Consider the following 17698-nt stretch of genomic DNA (forward strand, 5'->3'; position numbering starts at 1 on the left):
TATATCTGTCTGCTCCTTAGATAATCGCCGTCATAAATACACTCTTACTTTTTCCTAGAACTGATTATTTAGGCTAGGTTGCTTGATAGGACACAAAGTGTGTACATTGAAGATATCTTGCGAATAAGTCGGTAGCTGGAAAAAGTGGGACCTATTTTAGATTGCGATAAGCAATGCAGGTCCAAAACTGAAGAATCTGGTATCATTCTGTGTGGTTGGTGGTTGAAGATTTTCGCAAAGTTCGCAATAGCTCGGTTCATCCTTGGAATATGGAGGCCAAAGTTCGTACCCGTGCCATGCGCCACTTCATTTGGCCCTCGTGGACTTGGGACGTGCGTGGCACGGGTTGGAGGCACAGATCCGCCGCACCTCTCCCAAAACCGAGGGCGCGCATTTGAGACTGAGGGGAGTGTCTTACAAAAGAATGCGAGGGTATATGCTTCTGTACCACTCTCACATTTGGGGAGGCTCTAGTCCTTGCAGCTCCGAGAATTGAGATCCACGTGATCACAAAATTTTAGGTGTGCCACGGAGCGTCTTATGTAAGATTGCTGGGGTATGTACTTCCGTAATCTGGACCTCTCTCAAATTCGTGCGTCTCAAAACCGAAGGCGCGCGTCTTACGTAAGAATGTCATGGTACGTACTTCCATCTCCAAAAATCAAGACCCACGTGATCAAAGCCAACACAACCCCGCCAATTCCAACGCGTCGACGCGTCCCCCACCCATTCATCCCACTTTCCCTCCTCCGCGCAGGTATTCACTCGGGCTCCCCCCAATCGCGCAACACTCATTCCGGTCTAAAAAATACCCTGCGATACTCAGCACTCAATCTTCTATCTCCCCGTTATATTTTACCCCCGCGCAGATGCGGCGCTCGACGCGCATCTCGTCGCTCCCCCCGCCCGGCCAATCCGCCTCTGCTGCGCGGTCACGTGCCGGGGTCCAAGCGGAGCTCCAGGCATGCATCCGCGGGCTCGAAAGCGCATATCTTGAGCAGCGAGACAAGCTCCGGGAGAAATGGCGGGCCGTTGTGCGGGTCTCGTCGACGGCCGAGTGGTACGACGAGCCATTCGGGGCCTGGGCGATGGACAACATCCACCTACACCTCCTCCGCGCGTCTCTCGAAGTCGAGTTTGTCGATCTGTGGGAGGCGCCCGACACGATGAAGAAGGCGCTCAACGGCCTCGCCTCCAGCCTGGGGCTGCCCTCGGCCTGGCACCTGTTCCTCCTGTTCGGCTCAGCCGCTGCCACGTCGGAGCGACTGCGAAAGAGCCTCCGCGCCCTCAAGAACCGGATGGGCGAAGAAGACGCGTTGATGGACCTGTATCCCGCGATACTGCGCGCGCGGAACAGGCGTCTCGGCCGCCTTGTCGAGGACGACATGTCGGACACTCCCTTGTTTGCGCGGGCATCATGCGACAAGAAGGTCTTGATCTCGCCCAACGATGTTGACCGCGTCAAAGTTCAACAACGTCTGTTCCCTCGCCTTCCCTCCTGCAAGCCCCTTGACTAACTCCCCGTCTCAAGCAGGCACCCAATCCGACCCAGGCCCACGATCTGGCCCAGGCCCCCGATCGGATCCTGGCGATGCCGTCTCACACGTGGACCGCACGATTCTGATGGCTACCGCCGATGACGCCCGGGTGCGAGTGGCAGGCCCGTCTGTTATCCCGACTTTGGAGACGCATACCCTAGCCCAGCATGTCAAAACCCCGCTCCACGGCGGCGACCCCCTCGTGTCCGAGCAAGCAGAAGGTGGCCAGGACGGGGAAGATTAGGAACCCCCTGCCGATGAACCTCTATCGCCCTTGGAATGCGGCCGGAGTCCCCAGTCGCCGATGCACGACGAAGAAGCCGCTTCGATTCTCTATGCCCAGCGCAGCCACTTGTCGCCCTCGCCCGTGCCCAGTCTCGACCTTGGTGCAGAGCCCGAACTGGACCCCGAGCCCGACCATGTCGAGCTGAAGCTCGAAGTCATCGCAGAGGCCAGCAGCACCCGCGCCGCCACCGCCAGCATGCCACCGGCGACGACACCGGCAAAGAAGAGACACCTCATCGATCTCGACAACGAGGACGCCGAAGAGGAGAACCAGGTCCCTCGCCGGCGCCGCGGATCCTCCACGCTGTCGTCCCATCCCGTTGTCAGCCGGCTGCGGCACGTGGCGTGTCTCGAGGGCACGAACCTCGTGGACGACGTCATCGTCAACCAGCTGATCCGCCAGTTCGCCGCGACGTGTCCGCGCCCCACGGGGCTTGTCGATAGCCTCACCGTGTCGAGCATCCTGTCTGAGTCGGCGCGGCGTCCCAACCGAGGCCGGTTCCGCGAGCTGGACGGGCAGGCCGCCTTCGTCATCCCTATCCACCGCGACTCCCACTGGTGCCTGGCCTACTGGGTCGCTGGGACCGGCGAGGCGGCGTACTACGACTCCATGTCGCCGGCGTGGGTTGCTCCGGCGGCTGCCGAGCGGGTGAGGCGTGTCATCTGCTGGATTCGAGGGACCGACGATGCGGCGGAGCAAAAGGAGGTGGCAGTCATGCCGGCCAAGGTGAGCTCACCCCATTCCCCCCCATCATCTCCCCAACTCACAAGTGCTTGTCTGACTCCTCCTCTCTAGTGCCCAAGACAAGTCAACATGTTCGACTGCGGCATCCATCTCCTCGCCAACGCGGCACTCCTCTGCGGCCATCGCAGTGAAGGCATCGAGAAGCAGGACAACACAGCCTCCCTTCGAACCCTGCTTGCGGCCCAGTTCCTCGCCGCCACTTGCCGGGCCGCCCCCTTTGGTCTTGAGGCCTTTATCACCGCCACCGCCACCGGCAGCAGCCACACCACCACCAGCAACCGCGGCGACGCGAGGCTCACCAGCCACCAGCGCATGTCGTTCCTGTGCCAGAAGATCCGCGAACTCCAGCAGGGCGGCTTCGTCCCGCAAAACGTCATCGCCCCGCTGCAAGCCGAGCTAGACACGTACTCGACCGCGTCCGTCCTGGTGCGCCTGCTCGAGTACCACCGGCGCGTGCTCGGCAAGCTGTTCTCGGTCGACCCGCTGCTCAACCTCTCGGGGGACTTCCTGGCGCTTCTCTCGTCACGCGGCGCCCACAACGACGACGTGGTGGACGACGACCTGCTCCCCGCCGACAGCCGCTTCGCGCTCGCCATCATCTGCCAGAGCTGCCGGCAGATCCTCGCCAACGACGGCCGGGGCTCGGCGTCCAGGGGGATGCAGTGGACGAGGAGCTGCCAGGCAAATGTCGCGGTTCGGGTGTTGGTGTGGCTGCTCGTGTACGCTGGGCAGAAGTTCACTGCCAGCATTGCTGCGAGGAACGCCTTGACTAGGCCGTCGATGTAGCTTTGGAATCGGGAGTTGGCATGTCTTTGACTCTGTATTTATTAGAATACCTTAGCTATAACCTTGCTACCTTGTCATGGCTAAACTGTCGATGCATCCTGCTCTGCCGTCTTACTCCATCCCCCTATGTCTCATAGTAGGGAGTCTACTACGGCTTTAGTTATATGAGCACCTCTAGTCTTGTCGAGAAACCTGCTTGGCCGTGTCTCTATGTTGGGGCCTCAAGCGTCTTCTCCGTTGTATATAGCCAGAAGTCCCAAAATACCAGCTACATAACCGTTGACTCGACGTCTCGAATCCCAAACTGATTCCTCTCTAACCCTCCCAAGTGCCTGATCCTGACATGTTCTTCTGCGCCTAGTGGCACTTCCTGCCAAGCGTGCGCATGTAGTGTACCTGATAAGGGACTGCTAGAGGTGGTGTGTGCATAGGATGCTCTGCCGTTCAAGCTAGAGGCTAAGGTATCCATGGAAACAGTATCGATCCCGCTTTTCCTCAGATAGATAGCCTAGTTGGACAGCCACCCCAAGGTTTTAAGAGACACCCCCGCCATGCTCACCTCTCAAGCCGCCCAACGGATCGCAGGACATGTGGAGAGACAATATCCTCATACTTCAACTTATAACCTCAGCGCCTGTCACAAGCGTGAAGAGCTAGTTATCTGGTGCGAAGTAGGAGTAAGTATATAAGGTTAAGTTTGTACTGTACTGCGAACTCGTTTCTACTTCTGCGCGTGCTAGACTTAGGCATGTCCAAGACTACGAAAGGGTTTCCAAGTATAATTATAGCTCCTTTACCAGTACGCATAAGATTAAGCCTGTTGGAGTATAACTTCAAGATGCCACTCCTACAAAGCTTCCCAAGCCGCAAGAAAACTCCAGGAGCCCCGCCTCCAGTGACGAGATAGAATCGACAGCCCATCCAAAGCCAAATCTAACAGCTGCCTCCCACCATCCACCCCTTAGAACCAATCTTATCTCAATGGGACCCACGCTTGTCCCTGCGCAAGAACTAGGTCAGTAGAGTGCTCTATCTCCTTCCTGCAAATTTACCGCTGCCTAGAGAGGCTCCACGGCAGCGCGCCAGCACTAGTACCGGTACCGGCGGGGAACCTGGCAAGGAGCGCCACGTTGGCAGCCTGCTGGACCAGACAGACGAAGACGGGCTCTCCTCGACTCCATGAATTGGCACTACTGCCATATCGGCGGTATCGCGTACCGGCAATATCAGCAGTACCGTCAGTACAAGCTAGACTGGCAGGACTGGTAGGACCGGCAGGACCGGCAAGATTTCAGTACTAGCAATACCGTCAGTACCGTTAGTATCGGCAGGTATCGGCAGCACTCTCAATTCTGGCAGTACTGGCAGTACCGGCAGTACCAACAGTACTGTCAGTACCGGCAAAATCGTCGGTACCGTCCGTACAGTACCGAGAAAATTGTCGGTACAAGAATCCTACTAGTACTGACGATACTGGGAATCTTCCCGTACTGCTCGGACTGTCAATCCTGCTGATACTGCCGGTACTGAGAATCCTGCCGGTACTAAGCATTCCGCCAATATACGGTCAGTACCGACAGCTTCTTCAGTATCGTCAGTATCCTTAGTGCCGTTAGCTTTATTAGTAACGGCAGTACCGGCAGTGCCGCAGTGCTGGGAGTACTAGTAGTACTGGTAGTGCCGTTCGTAGCATTAGTATCGTAATGATTTTCAATATCGACAGTATCGACGGGTAGTTCCGATGGTACCGTCAGTACCGTCAATTCCGTTGGTATCGGCAGTATTGTCGGTACCAACAGTACTGGCAGGATTTTCGGCACTGTCGAAACCAGTAAAATTGTCGGTACCGTCACCGTCAGTGCCGGCAAAATTGCTGGTTTTGGAATCTTGTTAGGACTGACGATACTAAGAATCTTGTTAATATTGAGAGATCTGCTAATATACCGTTAGTACCGGCAAAATTGTCGGTACTGGCAGAGTCTTCTGTACCATTAGTATCTTCAGTGCTGTCAGTTTTGTCAGTACCGGCAGTTCCAGCAGTATCGGCGGTACCGACAGTACCGACATACAGTTCAGACAGTACCGACAGTACCGACAGCATCGGCAGTATCGACAGTATCGGCAGTACCCGCAGTACCCGCAGTACCCGCGCGCCCGCCGCCAGCCAACCTCACTCCGGAGCTAGCGCTCGCCGTACCCAACGGCGCGGCGCGACGCGGCGCGAGTCCTGATCATGCAAGATGCGACCTGCAAGCCGCTAACTGTGGTGTGTCGTGATCTGGAGCTCGATCTCTCCGTCCACCTCTGGGCGTCGCCGGCGTCCTTGTGCGCGCAATATGCCGATACTGCGCCCACACTACCTTGTCCACGGTGATGATGATCAGGCCACCCGCGTGCGGTTGGAGGCACTGCGCACCAGGTCCCCGCCGGTGATGGACTCAGCCGACGTCAGCAACTTGTCTATCATGCCGCTTACGACGATGTTGCCACCGTGCTCGCCTGAAGGTCATCCAGAACTTCGTCACGGATAACAAAACCAATCTCGTCGCTGTGCAGGGCCGAGGGCTACAGCGCCGCATTCACCTTCTACCGCGACGTTTATCGAGCTTGGCGGCCAGCAGGCTGACAATATGGGAGGTTCTGTCGTCGACTGCGACAATTAGCCGCCGCTGGCCCTCGTCTAGGATCTCACCGAATCTCTTGGCCAGGTTCTTGACCGTCGAATCCTCTAGGGGTATACAGCTGAAGGAGCCGGCACCGCCTTTGATGGCCTTGACCGCTGCTGGCCTAGTGATCGTCCCGTGCGCGGTGGTGGTAAGCATCGCGCCAGCCTTGCTCCCGTCCGGGACCGCAAGGTGGCGCAATGTGTAGCTGTTACCCAAGCTAGTCAGCAGCTAGAGGTTGTCACCAGCTGCGGGCTGCGCCGGCTTTGTTGTCGATAACCAGAAAGGCGATGCCAACCGCGTACGAGTCGACTAGACCAGCGGTAGGTCAAAGTCAACGACTGCGCGTAGGGACTCATGGACGAGCGCGGCAGCGGAGACGCCAATGGTAGCGAGGACCTCTATTCGAGCTCGGCGTGCCGTGCATGGCCGGCCGGTGAACAAGCTGTTGCCAGCCCCTGATTGTGATGACGACAGTCAAGTCGCCCTGCACCTCCACCTCGAACCGTTCACCGGCCTTGCCGAGTGGCCGCGACGAGGTGGTGCTACTCGATGAACCGGGAACTACCTCGACGTTCCGAGCAAACGTTAGGTTAAGGAGCGGCATGTGTCAAACAGGCACAATGTTTGAAAATGTACCTGACGCTGCAGATGCCTTGACCTGTGCGGCGCGCGCTCTAGCTTTTTCCACAGTCGCAGCATATGTGCCGCCAGCTTGCCGGAATCACTAGTGTACTCCGGCTCCCACATTCTATCCAGGATGACGCGGCTGGTGAGCACGGGGTCGGCGTTGCTCATAAGTAGTTTCAGCAGCCGGAACTCTTGCCAAACGAGGGCAAGCAAGCGCATGGCAACGGTTACTAGTCACCAGAACCGCGGCGCGGTCAAGCACCACGTCGCTGACCTTGAGCCGGTCTTCGGGCGTGACAAAGCGATCGACTCCTGCGTCGGCCACGGCATCCTGCTTCCCTTCCAGCTCGGACGTCGATCTGCAACTAGTTAGTACTCCAGGCACTTGCCCGTCACAATGAAGATCGTGTGTCGGGCGACGGCGTGGTCGGCGTACCGCTTGTAGAAGCGCCCAAGCAGCGTCATGTCGATAGCCGCCCCGGTGCCTCGCGCCTAGTTCGGCAAAAGCACTAGCGTAAAGCTTGTGCCGCAGCGCGTCTATCGAGTCGTCCTTGGCTAATCATGTCTTCAGGGAATGCTTGCGTGGTGATGCGCTTTGGGCAGAAATGTAAGAAAATCGAGGGAGTTGTCAAGCAACATTCGACAGTTAAAACTTAACTGGAGAAGATTTGGAACCAACCTTGAAGAGGCTTAGTCTACGAATTCAAGGCATTCTCCAAATATCTTTTGTATTTTGTTACAACGCTTGTGTCAGAGTGCGCTTTCGGAAGAAGGGAAAGAATAGCGTGGGGGAAAAGTGTAAAAGCCACCATACCATTACTAACGACTAAAGATATAAAAATACCACTCGAAGGTCTTAATCTACTGCTGTAAAACATTCTGCAAGTATCATTTTTGCTATTAGCAGACGCTTGTATGCCTTAATCTCGTTCGCGAGGACGATACCGCGCCTGTCCACCACGAACCTTGGTAACGAGCGAGCGAGCCACCTCACCCATCTATCTGCGACATCACGTCACGCGCCTTCAGCGGCACCGTGCTCTCTGGGAATGCAGGCGCGCAATCTTGGCAATGTGATGGGCGAGGTCGCCTATACGCTTTAGGTTCGCGGTGAGGTGGTTGTGCTGATCAGCACGAGCAGATTAGTAGCCGCCGGCTGCTGCGGGCAATTGCCTGGAACGCGCGGTCCTCTAGCGAGTCACGCAATGTGTCGACACGCTTGTCCGCCTCGATAACCGCCTCCGCCCACGCGAGGTTTTCATCGAGGGGCTGGTGGCACAGTCCACCTCACCAGCGGCTAGGTTCGTCATCTCAAAAATGGCCTTGCCAATGCTGTCTAGTTTGTCGTGATAAACGTCTCTCATAGATTCTTCCTTCGGTATAGTTGCGAGCGGAACGATGGCTACTTACCCAAACCGTCCCAAGATGTAATTAGTCCTCGGTGCGCTTGTCGGTGGGATTGGAGAAGATCTTGTCGGTGTCATCGATCTCGACTATCTGTCTTCTTAGCTTGCCGATTCCAGCGAGATTAAAAAAAAACGCGCTGGACCCGGACACGCGTGCGGCCTGCTGCATGTTATGCATGACAATGACGATCGTGTAGTCAGACTTCAGCTGCTATATGATGTCCTCGATTGCCAGCGTCGAGATCAGAATGAGGGCTAAGCAAGGGTTGTCCATCAGCAGCACCTACGGCTTCACCGCAATCACGCATGCGATGCCAGGCGCTGCTGCTAACCACCCGACTGGCTAGCACCGGGCTTGCTTAGCTGGTTTTGCGCACCTTCTCCTCGAGGTTCCCCGAACACAGTAAGTTCTCAATAACCCTGTCGAGTTTGTTCTTAGACATCCGCTTCGAGCCGAGCTTGATCAAGGGCAACTGCAACGTTGTCGTAGACTGACATCGTCGGGAACAGGTTTAGCCGCTAGAACACCATGCCGATGGTGCGACAGACGTCGACGGGGTTGACGGTACTGCGTAGATGTCCTCGCCGTCCAGGGCAACCTTGCCCTGGACGCGGGCACCGGCGATCTCTTCGTGCATGCGGTTGAGCGTGCGCAGCACTGTCGACTAACTGCAGCTAAACTAGCTGATAAAGGCCGTGACCAAGCGCAGCTAGATAGTGAAGTTGACGTCGCTGATGGTGAGAAACTTGCTATAGTAGATGTTTAGGTTGGACACATCGATGCGCTTGGCCATGCCAGTTCCTAACTCGAGACCTTGTTGAATCCACCAATTAGCCAAGCGATGAGGTTGAAGATCATGACGATCATAACGATCATGATCAGGGTCAGCGCCGCGTCCCACATCTGATCCGGGACGTAGTCAGCCTGCGCCTGCCAGTGAAGCTGTGAGTAGCTGCGAGGTTTGGCACCTGATCCTTGCTCATCAAGGGCAGCGCCGCCTAGGCACCGTTGAGCGGGCTGGTGTTGGTCCTGAGGTTGTAGTGATCGGAAATCAGTAACGGGCTTGTCTCGCCAGCCACACGCGCGATGACAAGCAGCGCACTGGTGGTTATCCCAGTGAACGGGGTCGGCAACATGATGCGGAAGCATGGTCTTCCACTTGGGAATGCTGAGGGTCTAGGACGCCTCACGTAGCTCGTTCGGCACAAGCTTGAGTATCTCCTCTGTGGTGCGGACGACCACTAGGATTATCAGCAGCACTAGCGTGATCGATACCTAGACACTGCGAACTGTGCACCCAAGTGGATGACGAAGACCGTGTAGAAAAATAGTGCTGCTACGGTCGACAAAACACCAGTCAGGACGTCGACCATGAACGTGGTTATCTTGGCAAGCCAGCCAAGCCAGTACTCGACAAGGTAGATCGCAACATGCAGCGCGATCAGCACGGAGATCACGGAGGTGGTCGCGACATAACGTGACCAGCACGGTGGTGAGGTTGTTCTTGAACTTGCGACGACCCGAACCGCCGGACGCAGAGAGCAGGCTCGGCGGTGAGGCTGGTTATTCGCTGAACTCCTTGCGTCGGTTGACGACTGCTTGCGCATTGACAGCAAAGGTGAGCCCAAAGAGCACCAGGCCGGCTGCGATGTACAGTCCCAGGTCAATGCCAGACTCCGCGGCGCCGTTGGCGATCTTGGACGCAAACGTCTCACTGCCGTTCAAGATCGAGCCATTCAGCTTCGCGCCGGACACGGAGAGGGGACAAGATGAGTGTGATGGCGATGGTTTCACCTAACACCCCCAAGGCCGAGCATCTCGCCGCTGACCACACCGGGGCGCCCGTAGGGCAGTACCGCAAGCCGGATGAACTCCCAACAGGTTACACCCAGCGCCCGCGCTGCCTCGATGTTGTACCATGGCGTCTAGGCGGACAGGTCCCGCGAGATGGCTGTGATGATCGGCAAAATCATCGCGAGGACCATGTCACCGTCGAAGATCGATCCCTTGATAAAGCCTTTGTCCTTGATTAGGATCGCGCCAAAGTGGTAGAAGAACCGCTGGACGGGTTGGAGCTTTGGCGACAGGATCATGAAGCCACAGATGCCGTAATTAGATGATCGACGGGATCGCCGCGAGTAGGTCGACAACGCAGGCGATTGGGATAACCAGGCGCCTAAGCAGGGCGATGCCGATGGCGATCGCACGGTAATGATCATTCTGATGGCCACGGTGATTACAGTCGCCTCAAGCAGCCCCATAATCCCAAAGTGATAGTAGTTCGGATTGCTTGTCCACGCGTAGCCGAAGACGAAGAAGTTCGACTTGTCCTTCGCGATGTCTGGGATAGCCTGGATGATTAGGAGCACACCGACGAGCGTGACCAGGGCGATGACGAAGACACCCGGGGCCCGCCGTTAGGATCCCAAAGATCCAGTCGCCGGTTCGGGCCCGTCCACCGCCGACACTGGTCGACCCGGCGCCGAATACCGGCAGCAGGTGCCTACCGCGAGCAGGTCCGATAAGCTGACGATGATCGGGCCGTCCGACGACGCCGGTAGATTGAGGACATCCGCCGGCGGGGGACTGGCATACAGATCCTCCACCAGGCCAGAGTTCAGATACGGGTGCTGCTCGGGTTTCGGCTGGTGTTCCACAGTCCCTCCGTCTGTTATGGCGTCCTGCTCTCTGATGGACCGCACACATCGGCTCAGATGTCTGAGCGCAGAGCCTGCCGGAGCATCGATCGGTGACCGATCGCCCAGCGGGGCAGCGCGCAGCGGGGGTTGCTGACTAGCTGATCTTCGCTACGCCTGACTGGACCTGCGTCAAGACCGACGCCGGCACCTGACTAGACCGTGGGGAGCAGGTTCTGGCTGGCAGCCGGGGACGTATACGTGAGGAATGCCTTCACGTTTGCACCGATCGTCGCATTGCTATACTTCGAGCAGACAGTCTCGTAGGTGAACAGGATGATTGGGTAGGCACCTAGGGTTGTAGGTATGTACTGAATCTTTAGCGTTAGGTCGTCGCCGCCCTGGCTTGCAATGGTGGCTGCCGCAACATTAGCACCCACGCTTGCCGCCGTTGTTAATCTGCTCCATCGACAAGCTTCCGCTATCCGCATAGGACTACTTAAGGTATCTAATCTAGCCTTTGGTCAAGGTGATGGCCGACTGCACGCCTGCTAATCTACTCTTGCCTTAGCCAACGCCTGTCCACGTCTTGCTTAGCGTAGTTGGATAGTCGGCTGCGTTGGTCATGTTCAGGTACTTCTCAAAGTTGTGCGTAGTACCCAAGAAGTTCGAACGGAAAAATATTGTGATCTTCTCCAACAGCAGGCTCGCGCTAGATTTGGGCGTCGTGATGGCCAGGTCATTCCACGAGGTGATCTTGCCCGTGAAGGTCTTAGCAACGACTAGCAGCAGCATGAGGACCAGCGAGCTGGTACCCTTGACCTTGAACGCAACCGCGATCAAGCCGGTTGCCATGTGGATGTCGAGAGCCGGCGACTCGCACTCGCTCGTCGCGGCAGCCATTTGACCCAGCTTCAAGTCAAGCGCCGAGGGTTACCAGGCGTCGGGCAGGATTGACAGTACCGGCAGTACCGGCAGTACCGATAGTGCCGGCAGGATCCGTATATTTGGTGCTGTCAGCCAGTATCAGCAATACCAACAGTACCAGCAGGATTAGTAGTACTACCATCAGCGCCGTTAGGTACTGTCGGTACCGTCAACTGTCAAGTATCGCTAGTATCAACAGCCAGTCAGTACCGCCAGGTACCGTCAGTGCCATCAACTGTCAACTGTCGTTAGTAGCATCAGCTGTTAAGAATCGCCAGCCGTCAAGTATCTTCAGTATTGTCAGCCAGTAGGTACCGCCAGTACCGTCAGGTACCGTTAGTATCAGTCTTAGCATTATCTCTCTCTCTCTCTCTCTCTCTCTCGCGCACACACCCGTATTACCAAGCGTACGAAGTTTTAAATCTGCGCCCACCTAACATTTTCTAGATTCTCGGTTCCCTTAATTATCGCATGCATCTTCCGTCGGCGATCACCACCAAAATTCAAGCCGTCAATAGCTTATATGCGTTCAAAGAAGTACTAGAGCTTCTTAAAGCGCACCATATTGTCTATTACAGAATTAGTTACTTAACTATCCTGCTAGAGCTGTATAGATGAACTACAAATCGTCTATGCGGGAACAGAAGTATGAGAATCAGGAGACTCGAATTCCCCAAGACATCTCCGGGCACTGCCACCGCTACTGCCGCCGCTTGCGCCTAGGTGGGAGGAAAGAGAGCCTGCGAACCTAGCCTATGACAGATCAAGTGGTGGGAGTCTCTATGTGTAACGTCGTGCTAACCAGACTGCCTGCTTTGCTTTGAGAAGACGACGTTCGACACCACCATTGCGCTTACTGTCTAGTACCTCGACGAGGCCGACAAACTTAGAGACTGTGTAGTTATACTCGATGCTGCTAGATATACGTGGCTCTCCTTGCAGGTTCTGAGGCGTGAATGGAGTTGCAGTGGCTCTCCTTCGACAGGAACAGCAGCAACATCAAGACTCAGTCTGGTTAGGTACCTAAGGATATAGAGATAGACATCGATAACCTGTCAGTCAGATCTGTTAGAACCTGCTTGTTGGACTGGGGAAGCTGGTGCATTAACGCGTTCGGGAGTTAGCCAGGGTATAGTTGGGAATCATTTCCCAAGGTTACCAAGGTGGTAAACCTGGGGGGTGCGGATAAGCTGCGACCTAGAACTGGCTATGATGTCGGGTACTGGTATTTTCATCTATTCGGCGGAATAAGATTGACGAGTGCTAGGAGCATCTACAGAAGGTGGCGAGGTGGGAGGGTTTTGTTCTCGACGCAAACGTCAATGGTGCTGAGAGCCTGGACAAAACTATTAAAGTGGTTGCAGTTAAAAAGCTCATAGTTAAACCTTAGCCCCGTTCTGTTCTTCCTACTGCTTGTCTTGAGCTGGGGTAAGTTGCTTCGATATACCGCAACAAAGCAAGACTACGTCAACCCCATGAGGAGGCCTACCAGCCCCGTCCAAACTCAACATCATCCTATTCTCCACCCTGTAGGGCTCTCTAGAGCGACACGACCTACGAACCAAGGCCGGGGACCGGGAAATACAACATGAGTGGCCTTATGCGCGACCTCGAGACTGTCGGCAGACTTGATGATGACGCCTCGTTCGACAGCCACCCTGGTAGCGGCCGGAACGCGTGCCCGGCTGGTTAATGTTTCCCAGGCTTACCGGCGGCGTGATGCCGTCCAACGGCGGCGGCAGCGGCGGCAGAAACAACACTGACATGCTCTAGAAGAGTGTTGTGAAATTCCCAAAAGATTCAAGAAACTGACTCTGCAGGTAGGATTCTAGAGTCTCGGCATTCCAGGAGGAAACTTTCGACCCACCTGTTATGCCACCATCAAGGGTCCCGTTTAAGCCATACCCATGCAGCTTCGTAATTCACCTGCACAATCTGCCATTAAAGGTAGTCAGAGGATTCGGCTTTTGGTTTCATTTTCATGCAAGAAAGTTAGATAGAATCACCCTATTTTGAAAAGTTAGAGCATTGCTTGCCACCTTGTCCTGCTTTTAAAGTTTTTTGACTGCCAACTTATACTGCTAGGAGACAACGCGCGACCACGGGACGTGGGGGTCGTTAGGGTGTTTGAAACTAGCGTTCGGCACTATTTATTCCCTTTAAACTATGCTAATACTTTTTATTTTCTAGACCTTCTCAGGCTTTAGCATAAGACCGCCGTCTCCTAAAAGGGGACGTTGGTGCGCTGGGGAGTATCACTAGCTCTCTTAAAACCATAGCAAGAAAGATTAGGGCTAGTCAAAGTCTCTAAAACCGCATTAAGGCCAAGCGTCTTGTAGGTGTATAGAAGAGCACCATCAGTCTTGCAGATATGGTTTGCAAAGGCAAACATGCCCTAACCCTCGGAATACAATACTTGCAAAGAGCTCGCAGGTTGGGACGGTGTCTGTGGACACAGGAAACAATGGACCAAGGCACTCCTAAAGAGAGACAAGGAAAAGCTAGGAGAAGTTAAGACAAAGCTTACTATCTCGGCAAAAGCAAATGAGAGACCACACTAGAGACTGGGAAGGCGATGTATCAAGCGCATGCTTGAGACTTATAAAGGCATCTGTACCTATTTATTACTCTATTGTCAATTCTGTTTAATAGGATTTCTAGGTTTGGCCCCTGAATTGGTTCAAAAAGTGCTGCGGCGGCGTCAAGCGCGGCCACTCATCATCCCAGTCATGCGTCACCCCAGCGGACGCCGACGCGCGCTACGCCACCGTCGTGGCGCTGGAAGAGGTCGGTGTTCTCAGCAATGACCTTTTGGTTCTCTCCATCATACCGTTCATTGTATTGGTGGAGACTCTGGAATCTGAAAAGCGTCTCCCTCATAGGCGCAGGGACATACAAAAAGATGCATTGCATCCGCTCTGGCAGGCAGACTGACGCGCGAGAGGCGGCTGGGGGGAAGGTCGAGAATTCTGCTATCTCAGGCTCGGCAGCCACAAAACAATGGTGCCAACGGCATCATGCCTGCTCCTGCGAGCCTCTAGAGCGGCGTGAGTGTCAAAACTTGAGTCTAGGCAGATCTTGCCTTTTTTAGTCAGCTTAGGTTATCTCCCTGCCTGCTAATATCTGTCTCCTATCCTCCCAAAACATAAGAGAAGAGAAGAGGGAGGATATGGCCTGTTGAGAGGCTAACAGTGATAGCAAGACCCCATGGCCTTGCAGATGAGCAAAAATGTCACCATTGCCAATACGGCCGACGTGAAAGCGGTGCGCATAAGTTGTCGAGCGATCTAGGACCACACCTTCTGCAACATGCGCGGCTGGGACAAGAGGATCACGCCGTTTGTCCAGCCAAAGCCAACGACACTCCCGTTCAGCAAGGCCTCCCAGTCGCCCGGGTCGGCGACGCGGCGCTTAAAGTCCCGCGTGTCGGCCCACAGTAGCAAAAGTACCCAGACATGTGGCAGGCCAGATCGACTCAACGTTTACGGCTCGCTGCCACCGCTTAGGGGAGTCATGGACAGAATCGTGTATTGGTTGCTGGCGGGGCTAGACGGCATGTCTAGCAGAGAGGACACTGCTGGCGGTGTCTTTGTACTCGGCGTCACCAACAGACCTAACCTCTTAGACTAGCCTGACTAGCAAAAGTGCATCCTGGTGGCGTGGCAGACAGACTCGTCAGGGCTGGGACCGGCGCCGGAACTTGGTCGCGACGGCGATGGGGTTAAGGATGCGCTTGAAAACCGCAGGAATCCCTACCAAACGAAATTGGATTATATTTTTTGTCGTTGAATGAGGAGGAGAAGGTATACCCCGGCGGTAGGAGGGCGCTGATGCGCATGTCATGGGTGTTGCGTGAACTTCTTCTCCTCTCTTTTTGTCAGAGTTTTTCGATTCGTACTCGAGAAACAAAATGGGGCCCCTTTTTTGTCCCCTAACCTCATCCTTTACCAACCTCCCGCTCACTCTCCTCGATTCGAGAGCTCCATCTCGAAATTTGACTGATCGACCGCCGTGACACGCCTCGCCTTGACGATAGACGTGCCACTGGGGTGCATGAGGCAGAACTTGGTGACGTCGTCTTGCACCGCAATCCACATGTTGCTATCCAGTCAGTGGCCTAGCCTGCACGGTCGTCTCATGAAGACAGGAGGCTTGACTGTTGATGATCTGTAAAGTCGCGCCTGATTTGGTGTCTCTCTGTAAATTGCCATCTCCAACTACCCGGTTGCTATCCTTTGCAATTGTAATTATCGGCAGCAAATGCCGCTTCCCAGGCCATGCTAGCTCGTCCTCTCGGTTTTGGAACTTGCTTGCCCCTCCCTAGAACTTGTCTATATAAGACTTGCAGAGTCTTACAGATGAATACTCAAACATCAAGCCCGCACGCTTCGACCGCGACCGCGACAATCGCTGGCCGTGTCGCTAGGCGGAGGCGCTTATCAACTTCGCCGCTGATGGCATGGAGCGCTACGTGAAGGATAAGGCCATCTTTACCTAAATGACCTGGAAAAACACAGCAGAAGGTAGTCTGGGATGGGCACATCCTATTCGCCTCTCATAGTTTGCCCGTGATGTGACTGTGCATAACAGTGACTACTTGACCTGCATGCTAAACCCCTTAGCCGCATAGCCCTCCTCTATCACCCACAGAGGAAAGTAAACACCATCCATTTATAATTAGAACTCCACACCTACACATTCAGCCAACCAGCAACCTATCCCAGATGGCGTGATAAATATCTTGCCTGCACCTGCCGAGAGCGCGCTCCCAACCACAGGTCTTGGAATCTTGGAGTTTGAAGTCTCTAGTTTCTACAGTCTTTGCTGATACTCTCTTTCTCTCTCCGTCTTGCTCACCCTCTTCCCAGCTCTGGTCTGTGCAAGAAAGTTACCCTCTTGCAGCAACCACGGACATGGTTATGGTCATAAGCACGGTCAGCTTAGGTAAACTGGGAGTGCCAGTGCTTGGCAAGGAGCCAACCTCTGTTAGGAACTGGCACAACGCAATGAGCAGGATCATGCAGTAGGAGTTGGGCAGGCTCTTGACTTGCTGCTCCTTAATGTCCCTAGCCTCTGGACAGGCAGGCTTGTACTTGTGGCTCTATATAAGCCGGGCTGCTCTCCTCTGCGCCAAAGCACTGCTTTGTCCACTAGTGCAAGCCTGCAGGCTTGGGATTCATCTGGGCTGTCCTAGGCGAGTTCCTCTGCGCCAGAGCAGGAGGCTGAGGTCAAGGAGGGGTGGGAGGGCGCAGGCACAGCTCTAGCGTTAAGGCCAGCACTGTAGTGGCATTCCCGGCCATTCTCCGATAATGATAACCAATTCAAACTCATAATCCATCTGGGCCCAGTCTACGGTAGTTTGGGTTGCGCTAGAGCAGCAGCGACTGCGTGATGGCGACGCAGGCGCGACTGCGTGATGGCGACGCAGGCGCGACTGCGTGATGGCGACGCAGGCGCGACTGCGTGATGGCGACGCAGGCGCGTAGCTTTTCGGGGGAAAAAAACCCCACTTCTCATACTCCTGCCAAACATGTTTTCTAGCAGTCTTTCTATGCTTGTCCCTCAGGGACTCTCGCCGACAGCCCCGACATCTAGTGTACCTACTTATCAAGCTTAGAATTAGACAGGGGTTGGGAAACTGATCACCGTTGCTTAGGCAAGGTGAGCACCCAGTTCGACGTCGCTCTCTCATTTTACACGCCCGTCACTGTCGCCCCAGCGCTGCACATCATCAACCTATACCGGCAACAGGGCGTGCCAAAGGGGCAGGTCTGGGTTGACGACTTCTTTAATTCTTAGAGCACAGGCAAAGACAAGAAAGTGGCTTACCAACTCCGCAAGGCAGTACAGCTGCGTAGAATTCAGAAATGAGAATCGCACTATTCAGATGTAGAGATAGAAGTTACACCCTGCTCAGGATCAGAAGTCATCAACGCATTTCTACTCGACGAGGATTCAGTCCCGGTTATTGTGAACCAATGGATCTTCGCCTTTTGCCAGTTCAGTCAGATGAGGTTCAAGGTATGTAAGAGGACAGTGGCATGGACAATTCATCGTGGTCTCTCTCCATAGCCTGTAGAG

General features: G+C 55.0%; 6 protein-coding genes across 6 annotated transcripts; 3 read left to right on the forward strand and 3 right to left on the reverse strand.

Moving 5' to 3' along the window:
* Positions 1-734: 734 nt before the first annotated feature.
* QBC33DRAFT_603694 (uncharacterized protein) lies at positions 735-1782 on the forward strand (the record flags this gene model as incomplete). Its single annotated transcript, XM_060432202.1, has 2 exons — positions 735-1476; positions 1535-1782. Coding segments are annotated over 2 exons (990 nt in total), but the record flags the coding sequence as incomplete, so codon positions are not given.
* On the forward strand, positions 1643-3417 carry QBC33DRAFT_316828 (uncharacterized protein). The gene is made up of 2 exons (XM_060423544.1): positions 1643-2550; positions 2620-3417. Exons 1-2 carry the CDS (start codon positions 1843-1845, stop codon positions 3352-3354), a joined length of 1443 nt encoding a protein of 480 aa, XP_060278092.1. The 5' UTR covers positions 1643-1842; the 3' UTR covers positions 3355-3417.
* A 2317-nt stretch (positions 3418-5734) lies between these two features.
* Positions 5735-7112, reverse strand: QBC33DRAFT_564329 (uncharacterized protein; the record flags this gene model as incomplete). Its single annotated transcript, XM_060430364.1, has 7 exons — positions 5735-5853; positions 5945-6225; positions 6263-6329; positions 6417-6585; positions 6657-6838; positions 6879-7006; positions 7033-7112. The coding sequence occupies 7 exons, from the start codon at positions 7110-7112 to the stop codon at positions 5735-5737; spliced, it is 1026 nt and encodes a 341-aa protein (XP_060278093.1).
* Positions 7113-8565: 1453 nt separating this feature from the next.
* QBC33DRAFT_564330 (uncharacterized protein) lies at positions 8566-9427 on the reverse strand (the record flags this gene model as incomplete). Its single annotated transcript, XM_060430365.1, has 4 exons — positions 8566-8711; positions 8861-9052; positions 9245-9295; positions 9352-9427. The coding sequence occupies 4 exons, from the start codon at positions 9425-9427 to the stop codon at positions 8566-8568; spliced, it is 465 nt and encodes a 154-aa protein (XP_060278094.1).
* Positions 9428-9617: 190 nt separating this feature from the next.
* On the reverse strand, positions 9618-11593 carry QBC33DRAFT_564331 (uncharacterized protein; the record flags this gene model as incomplete). Its single annotated transcript, XM_060430366.1, has 7 exons — positions 9618-9768; positions 9849-9979; positions 10037-10405; positions 10562-10843; positions 10912-11108; positions 11131-11185; positions 11267-11593. The coding sequence occupies 7 exons, from the start codon at positions 11591-11593 to the stop codon at positions 9618-9620; spliced, it is 1512 nt and encodes a 503-aa protein (XP_060278095.1).
* A 3333-nt stretch (positions 11594-14926) lies between these two features.
* On the forward strand, positions 14927-15247 carry QBC33DRAFT_564333 (uncharacterized protein; the record flags this gene model as incomplete). The annotated part of the gene is made up of 1 exon (XM_060430367.1): positions 14927-15247. The coding sequence occupies one exon, from the start codon at positions 14927-14929 to the stop codon at positions 15245-15247; it is 321 nt and encodes a 106-aa protein (XP_060278096.1).
* Positions 15248-17698: the final 2451 nt, after the last annotated feature.

The sequence above is a fragment of the Phialemonium atrogriseum genome (assembly GCF_030411735.1).
Source record: "Phialemonium atrogriseum strain 8032-3 unplaced genomic scaffold QBC33scaffold_52, whole genome shotgun sequence".
NCBI lineage: Eukaryota > Fungi > Ascomycota > Sordariomycetes > Cephalothecales > Cephalothecaceae > Phialemonium > Phialemonium atrogriseum.

Coding starts and splice junctions, on each gene's coding strand:
- QBC33DRAFT_316828 (XM_060423544.1), top strand. CDS start 1,843: ATGCACGACGAAGAAGCCGCTTCGATTCTCTATGCCCAGCGCAGCCAC. Junction 2,551..2,619: donor TGGCAGTCATGCCGGCCAAG/GTGAGCTCACCC, acceptor CCTCCTCTCTAG/TGCCCAAGACAAGTCAACAT.